This window comes from Talpa occidentalis, unplaced genomic scaffold (genome assembly GCF_014898055.3).
Source record: "Talpa occidentalis isolate TD23 unplaced genomic scaffold, MPIMG_talOcc4v2.1 talOcc4.3, whole genome shotgun sequence".
NCBI lineage: Eukaryota > Metazoa > Chordata > Mammalia > Eulipotyphla > Talpidae > Talpa > Talpa occidentalis.
In genome coordinates, this window is record NW_023603184.1 from 146,105,626 (window position 1) to 146,114,541 (window position 8,916).

Genomic DNA, 8,916 nt, shown 5'->3' on the forward strand with positions numbered 1-8,916 from the left:
TTTGAGTCATAGGTTCGGTTCAAGTCTCAGGCATGGGGAATAAGATAGAGTTCTGGGGGGAGGTATGGAGCAATTTTGGTCGTAATAATGAGATAAAAGCCCCAGATACTCCAAGCCCAAGTTAAGAGTTGCCTCCCGAATATGTGAGTAATGGTGGCTCTGAATTGAGAGAGAAAGGACGTGGAGCTTGGCGATGCTGTGTGCCCGTGGTGTAGGAAGCAAGGGCCAGAGAAGAGCCCTGAGGTCAGTCTCCAGTCACTGTATTCCCCAAGACCAGGGATCCAGGGCTTGTTCCCACTTGTCAGGGTCTCCCTGGCATCTTCATTGGGTCCCCTCAGTTTCCATATTGGTGCCCTGAAGACATTCCAGGGGTGTGTGCAGGGTGTGTCATTAAGAAGGAGGCATTTATGAGAGCAGACGTGAATGTATCTGTTTATCATGGAGACATTCCATGTAAGCTTTTGATTAAAAAAATTTGCAGTTAAAACAAAGCTTGATGATGACAATTATCATTTCTGGTTGTCTCTGGAGAACTGGAAATTAGGGGAAATACGTATCTGGAGTTCAGTAGCAGATAATGGCACAATAGTCCATCAGAATAGGGAAAATTCTTCACAAAGGCTGACAACACAATACGCAGGGGAAAAATTTCTGCCTTCAGCAAAAGATTTCGCAAAGAGCTATGGCATTTTAGATTCTTAGGACATTGTAGTAGCTGCATCTCCATATGCCTTTAGGACATCGGTATATAATTATTGTGCCTCTTCAGAGTCCATTTTATATGTTTTGGAACTCTGTGGTCTCTTGTGGCCTCCTTTGTCTCCGTTCCTCGCTGCTTCTCTCCCACATCTCTGTCTCCCCTACTTGTCCACACTGACATGACTGGCAGGTCAGTTACATGACATCACACTCAGACGACCATCTCTGAGAATACTGGGGTCCGATTTTTAAAGAGACAAATGCTGGCGGACTCAGCACAGGCTACTGAATTTTTCCCAAGTCAGATTACTCAGCAGTTAGATTGGGGAGGGCAGTGCCTAAAGAAAATTTAATGGCCAGCTACTCCCAGGTCCACAGGAAACACTTGCCTGAGTTGATAAAACCAAGGAGAGTCAAGAGACTCTCCAGAGGGGAGAAAGGCAGCCCTCCACCACAATCTCCAGGCAGGATGATAAAGCCCAAGGAGAGCAATAAGCAGCAAAGGGAGACAGGCAGACCTCTGCCCCAACCTTGCGAGAGCTGATAAAACCACCTCAGGGAGCACAGGATGGGGATGACTTAAAAACTGCTGCCCAGATCAATAAGCCAACACCCTGGGAGCACTTGCGCGATATACTGCAGCAAGGGATGGAGTGAGCAGCCTCCCGCACACCATATACCCTGGATCCTCCCACCTCTCCCTGCAGCTGTTTTCCCTGGACTCCACTTGCCTGGGACCTCTCCGTGGGTGAACTTTCCTGCTGTCTCTAAATAAACTTTGCCTTTGCTTCTGCTAAGACATATAGCTTTGAATTCTTGCATGGCCATTGTCAAGGACTGAGGAGTTCCAAAACTCAGGAATATCCAGGAACCCCAAAATCTACAAACAAGATGTCTACCCCACGTACAATCAGTTTTGACAGGGGGGAGGGAATACTATAGGACTTGAGATGTTAAGACTCCAAACCTATGAGACTCAAAAGTCTCTCTATAGTAGACTTTCACAGAGGCAACACCGATACTGTAGTTTGCAGGTTCTGATACCAAGCCAAGGAGTCTGCTGCCTGATGTGCAGAAGGCCAATATTATGACACCAACATTTTGAGAGAAGAAAGGGTTTATTGGCAGTTAGCTGTCAAGAAGACAGGAGCCCAAAACTCAAATCTGTCTTTCTACCTAGGAAAGGGGAGGGATTTGTATTTTGGGAAGCAGGCCTGAGAACACAAAAGTAAAATATTGTAGGATAAGAAGTGAATTTAGCTGACGTCTACTGGATAGTTACAAACTGCCATATTTGGGGCCAGCTCCTTTTTAGATGACTGGACCTTCTTGGTGGACAGACTCCTTTGCTTCTGAATGTGGTCCTCTTTCCTGGCTTCTTGGTTCTGCGTCAGCAGTTGCATGCAGGATGTATGACTCATAGCTGAGCATCATGTGCTGTTGTTTTTGTGAAGACAAGATAGTTAAAAGATGGTGGTCTCCCCGGTGGCGCAGTGGTTGAGTGCTGGGTGGCGAAGCTGCCTGCAGCTCTGCGACGCTGGTTCGATCCCTGGCTGCTCCCCGGCCACCGGAGGAGGGTCCCACATGGCGCGCAGACCTCTCCTGCCGCCCGCTGCTCCCCTCAGCAGTGTACTTCAGTCCTTCTGCCTGCTCTGCTCCCCGCTCTGGCTCTGGTGAATTCTCTCACCCTCCCGTGCTTCTGACTGTACCCAGTGCTTGTATAAATAAATAAATAAATAAATCCTTTTTAAAAAAAAAGATAGTTAACCACACCCAAATATTCCTTTTGATGGGAGTTGCCATGGTTCCAGTCCCCCAGGCTGCTGCACAGGTTGCCACTGCTATGCACACTTGAGATTTTATGTGCCTTACCATTTCAGTGATCACAGTTCCTCCTTCAGCAAATCCTGAGAGTTTTTTGAGCATCTTTTGGATTTTTATGGAGACTTCATTGTGTAGGCATGATCAATTAAATCATCAGCCTTGGTCATTGATAGAGCAATCAGTTTTTCTCCCCTCTCTGGACTTGATGGGTGGTGGGGAGGGGTGGCGGAGGGTATGGGACTCAAAGTTCCAACCCTTTAATCACACGGGTGGACCAAGAGATCAGTCTCTGCCTCTGGATAACCTAGGGACATTCAAAAAATCACCTCATTGGCATAAAAAAAGATGTTTGTTACTGTCCACTGGGAAATTTCAAAGGTTTTAGGAGCTCTATGCCAGAAATGGGATGAAGACCAAACGTGTATATATGTATATAATACGTATATTTCTTGAATGTTGTAATAGTACAATGCCCTGCCCTGAAATGAAGAGAAGACTCCAGATGATTTCTCCATCTTTGATCCACGCCAATACTATCTAAGGTTGTGATGTTTCATACAGCAAAGAAGGGTGCTATCTATTTCCTGAGACTCTACACAGGCCAGAGAGCTAGAAAATCCCATATGAAGTTTTAACACAAATTCATTCTTTATTGTTCTTTTCTCCTGCAGGAGTCAAGATCCCCTGAAGACCATGAATTTGTCTTCTGAGCCCTGTAACATAACAGATTGGCTGAGACTAGAAGCAACAGTGAAGGCCTCTGTGTACATGGTCACTTTCTCTTTTGCCACAATCATCACTGCCATCATTATTGCAATAGTGTCACAAAATTCGAAACTGAAGCAAGAGGTCCGGTACATCCTCCTCTGCCATCATCTGCTGTGCATTTCCTCCTACTGTGGCCTAGGGGTGGTTTATCAGGGGATGAGGGCCCTGTTGGCAAACGTCCCTGTGCTGATGTGCTGGGTGGTGTTTGGGGTACAGCTATGTGTTGGTGAAGGGATCCTCTTCACTCTGACCCTAATGGTGGTCAACACCTACCTGGTGATTTGCTGGCCATTGAAATCTCTGTCCTGTGTAGATTTACTGAAGTATAGGATTCTGGTGGGCACTTGGGTGCTCATTATATTTAAGAATGTTTGCTTATTCCTCATAGAAGGCACTAGCTTCACTCAAGTTGCTATTTTAAAATCTCAACCTCTTTGCCCAGTGATCTTAAATGGGATTCCTGCCAGAGCCATTGGCCTGGTTTTCCTTTTCCTTCCTTTGTCTATCATTCTTGTTAGTTACTATCTCATATACCAAGAAGGGAAACGGTCTGGCCATTTTAGTAGGTCAAATATCAAAGCAAGAAAAACAGTCCTTATTCACTTAGTGCAGATGGGCTTACATGTAATACCAACCCTGATATTCATAGGTTTGGGAAAGATGTGTGGCGTGTTTTACTTTGTTTTAAATCTGGTGCTTTTTGGAGTCTTTGCATTTGCCCAGTGCTTCAACCCTCTGGTCTATGGACTTTGGAATCGAGAGTTGCAAAGCAGGATCTCTCACTGGCTGGACTGTCAGCTGTCGTGTGGGCACACAATCAACAGCAGAGGACCCGTTTAAGTAAAACTGCCACTTTGAATCAATAATTAGTGCTGATAAACCATCCGCCAGCTAGGGTTGGGGATTTGCCTTTTAATTAGAGCCTCGATTTGACTTTGAAAGTAATATGAGCAAATCAAAGTTATCACTTCACCACTGTGTATGTGGTGTATACATACAATGGAATATTATTCCACCTTCAAAAAGATTTTTATCACATGCTACAATGTGAATACTGTGAATCACATGCTACAATGTGAATACTATGAATACTGTCCTTGAGGACAGTATGCTAAGTGAAACAGGCCCGTGACAAAAGACAAATACTGTCTGATTCCACTTCTATAAAATATCTACAGTAGTCAAATCCATGGACTCAGAAAATAGAATGGCAGTTACCAGGGGCTGAGGAGAGGTGGAATTGGGAGTAGTTTAATGGTTATATGGTTTCAGATGAACTTTTTCTTCAGATGAGATAGTTCTGGAGACCTGTTTCCAGCAATGAAAATATACTTAACACTACACTTAAAATGCTTAAGATGGCTGATTTTATGTCATATGTTTTTCTTAAACTACAACTTAAATAAGACAGAGTGATATATAAATTTATGGGATCCAAGAACTCACCCAAGTTTTCATCTAACGGAAGGTAAAAGTTGAGTCCACAAATAGGATTTGAATGGGCCCCAGGAAAAGAATCAAGTTGTTTCTTGCTCACATTCTAGCATGTTAATGTCCTGCTCTCTCGGTGCAATGGTTACCAGTCAGCTATAAACAAGGCTGGTGTTCAGTAAAGATTTATTAAAGGTTAATTTTAAGGGGAAATTCCATTTTTGGTGATGACATATTGATAGACACATAATCTAAGGGTAATTATTATAGATATATATATGTTTACACAAACATATTATATATATCAATATACATACATATCAATACAATATACCAACACATTATATACCTATATGCACATACACATGTACATTGTATACATAGGTATGTTTAGACAGAGACTGAGAGAACAGAGAAATTTACATTTCTCTACCTACCTATACATAAACAGTTATAGGACTTTCTTAGCCAATCGAATCTGTTGTATTTCTATGAGTAAGATCAGTTTGACCATAGTTGTGTTCATTATGCTATCGTTTATGTTGCACTAAACATTTTTTTTGTAATTCAGAAAAATTGCTCAATCACTTGTGCCCTAGGCTGTGTTGTCTTCCCCCCAAATCATGTGTTGAAACTTAAGCCTCAGTGAGATGGTTTTAGGAGATAGGGCCTTTACGAGAAGAGTTCGTGAGGATAGATCACTGCAACAGGTGAGCAGGTCCAGCAGAGAACACGAGACCTACAGAGCCAAAATTATTTGCCATCTGGCCCCTTGCAGAAAAGTTTACATACACACACACACACACACACACACACACACACACACACACACCCCTCCCGCGGCCTGTAAGATAGTAGTCTCACAAAACTGGAAAGTTGATGACTTAGAATTGCAAATTGATTCAGGAAAAGTAGACATGAATGAATAAATGTAAGGAATACCCCAATTAACTAATTTTTCTTTGCATCTATGTTTTTATGTGACCAAAGATGATTTTTATATTACATCATCTTTAGCCTACAAACCATACGTTTAAAAGTTTTTTGAATAAGTACACCATGCAACTCCTAAGAAATAAGAAAGCATGGTTTTCATTGCAACTTTCCCGCTTTCCTTACAATCTGTGGTGGGTTAGAAGCAATACAGTATGGTAGCATAACAGATAAATAGTGAGAGAAACAATTCTCTGGAAAAGGCTTTGAAAGGCTAATTGTAATTTGCAGGCTTTCTGAGTCACTTGCTCTTTCTGGAACTTACTCCACCCACGGCAGTTGGCAGAATAATCGCAGATTGGTAACTTCTTACAGGGCCTTAGCTATCTAGTTAGAGCATCAGGATGGGTGTTCCGGGCAGGGTATTCTCTGGATTTCATTTAGGGTTCTTGGACTGGAGAGCAGCCGGGGGAGTGCCCTGGCAGCTGCAGCCCTGACTCCTGCTGAGAAGTGCTCATTTAGACCCCAAGAGGGGTAACTGTGCTAACATGTCTGTGAGGAGTGCTAATTTGTTTTCTGTCATATCTTCTGTTAGCATTTCTAAGGAATGCAGCCAGTGTGTCCTCCTGTTAGAGAATTCAGATGTTGCTTTTTGGTAAAACAAAGGAAAACAACAGCTCTAAGATGAGATAAGCTGTGCTTTTTTTTTTTTTTTTTAATCTTTACTCACTCTGGCAATGAAATTTTCGCCTGGATGACAGGAAGGAAGCAGGCCATTCATTCTGAATTCCACCTCTGGGTTAAAGGGAGAAGGCCTAGTAAATACTCAGTATCCTGAGAATTGTGCCTTTAAATGGGTGTACAGAGGTATTTGCAGAAGCCTATAAAATACGTTTGTTACTTCGGAAAGTACAAAAAACAAAAATAATCAAGGGGGGAACCTATGGGCCAAGAGGAACCAAAATGTGGGGTCTGACTCTGGGTAAATGTGGGGGGTTCAGATGACTTGATCTTGTATTTTTGTTGGGAGTCAGGTTAATTTACCTACAATAAAACATCCCTCCCTTTAAATGTACATTTGATGGGTTTGACAAATGTATAGAGCCACATGACGTGAATACAATGACGACTACAAGAGTTCCATCCCCCAGGAAGTTTTCTGGCCCTTTGGGAATCAGAGTCCTTCCCCCACAATCTGTGGTTTGTCCCTGTGGTTTCTCCTTCTCTAGGCTGTCATCATAGAAATGAAATTTTACTTTAGCAGCTGTTAGGAACTGAATTCTTCCCTCTCCCCCATACATATATTAAAGTCCTAATCCCCAGTACTTAAGAATAGGGCCGTATTTGGAAATAAGGCCTTTAATGAAATAATTAAGGTTAAATGAGGCCATATGAATGGGCCCTCGTCCATATAACTGGTGTTTTTTATATGAAGAGAGAGAATCAGGGAAGTGTCCACGTGGAGGAGAGGCCATGTGAGGACACAGCCAGCCAGGAAGAGAGCTCTCGCCAGAGACAAACCTTGCCAACACCTTGATTTTGGGCTTGTAGTCGCCAGAAATGTAAGAAAATAAATTCCTGTTGTGGAAGCCAAGAAGCCGGTGGTATTTTCTTATGGCCGCCCAGGTGACTAATACAACAGCTTTTCTGCATCTGGCTTTTTAAAATGAGTATATTTTAATTTGGGGCTCTTCCATGTTGTCGCTTGTATTGATAGTGTAAACATTAATATTTAGAGCCCTGTTTAAACGAGGGCTGGAGCTAGAGCCTCCCCCCACGTGAGTGAGTCAGCAAATGACAGGCCCAGCACGCCTTCCTTTCCCACTGGCTGCCTTCTGGTGCCACTTGGGGGTCCTCCAGAGCATCTAGGTGGGTGTGACACCAGGATTGGGGGTGGCTGTGGCTCCCCCAATCACCACTGTCCATTCTGCCTGCGCTTCTGTTGTTTTGTTTACCAATAAACCCTGATGTCTGAACAGCCAATTGCCTTGTTTGAAGTCAATATCAGTTTTTTAATCTTTTTATGTCCCCTCTCATTTTGTCATGGACTCATGACTGGTATAAATGCTCGGGAACCACTGTTCTTTTTTTTTTTTTTTAAGATTTATTTATACATACAAGAACTGGGGTACAGGCCAGAAGTGGGGGATGGGTGTGAGGATTCACCAGACAGAGTGGGGAGCAGAACAGGCAGATCCACTGAAATCCACTGCTGAGGGGAGCAGCAGGGAGGCAGGAGAGGTCTGCTGTGCCATGCGGTTTCTCCCTGGCCAGGGATCAAACTCGTGCTGCAGTGGCTGCCATAGCTTTATAGCGCTGCGTCTTAACCCCTTGCTCCATGGGGCAGGCCCCAAGGGAACCACGGTTCTAGCTGACAAGTCCCTGCAAAGAATTTTTACCCAAAGAAATGATTTCCCTTAGGTTTTCTAAGCCCTTTAATGCCTGTTTTCATGTTTTTCTCGCCACTGTCCTGGCACTCATTCTCTTCCTCCTCCTCCTTTAATTCAGAAATCTCACTTCCCTTGCTAATGTCTGCCAGTTTTTGTAAGTATTTTGCTTTGTTGAAGTGTCAACTCTGTGAATGTCCAGTTTTGACATTGTCATTCTGACGCACTTTCCACCCATGATTCTCTTGGACGCCCTCCATCCTGCTGTGAATAGCAGCCTTCTTGTTCCTGGTGGCTGAGTGGGTTCCATCGTGTGGACAGGCCTCATCCTCTTGATCCTCTCCTCATCAGTGAACCCTTTCCATGTGCCAGTGCTGCCAAACTCAATAGGTGCTGCCTCAGATGTCCCTCCATAGGTCAGGCCCAGATTTTATCAGAAAGAAAAAATTATTATATGCAGATAATTGTGACAGAGAAAATGAAATCCTCCACAGACTGTCTTTCATCAGGTCAGGCTTGGAAGGGTCTTTTTTTTTTTTTTTAAGATTTATTTATTTATTTATTTATACAAGCACTGGGTACAGTCAGAAGCACCAGAGGGTGAGTGGATTTGTAACAGGGTGGTCCCCAGGAAAGGGGGAGGTTCCCTGCCCCACCCAAGGGAGGGTGGAGCTGAGCAGGGAGAGGAGAAGCTGCAGAAGAGACTGAGGAAGGAAGCAGGATGGAGCCAGAAGGAGACCTGGAGGAGGCACATGGAGCCTAGAGACACGTGAAGAAACTGCCTTGTCTTTTGGTCGTGGACGGGGTGACACAGATGTGGGTGAGACCCGTGGGGAGGTGACAATGGCAGCTTTTATCTTGATGTTGATTTTGC

The 8,916-nt window shown here is 43.8% G+C and overlaps 1 protein-coding gene across 1 annotated transcript in view; it reads left to right on the top strand.

Moving 5' to 3' along the window:
- LOC119256282 (uncharacterized) overlaps nt 1–7,689 on the top strand; it is a 32,679-nt gene extending 24,990 nt beyond the window's left edge. The window contains exon 3 of the mRNA XM_037524186.2: nt 3,195–7,689. Within this exon, the coding sequence (XP_037380083.1) occupies nt 3,217–4,131 (915 nt within the window). The 5' untranslated portion in view covers nt 3,195–3,216 and the 3' untranslated portion in view covers nt 4,132–7,689. The remainder of the gene's footprint in view (nt 1–3,194) is intronic.
- Nucleotides 7,690–8,916: the final 1,227 nt, after the last annotated feature.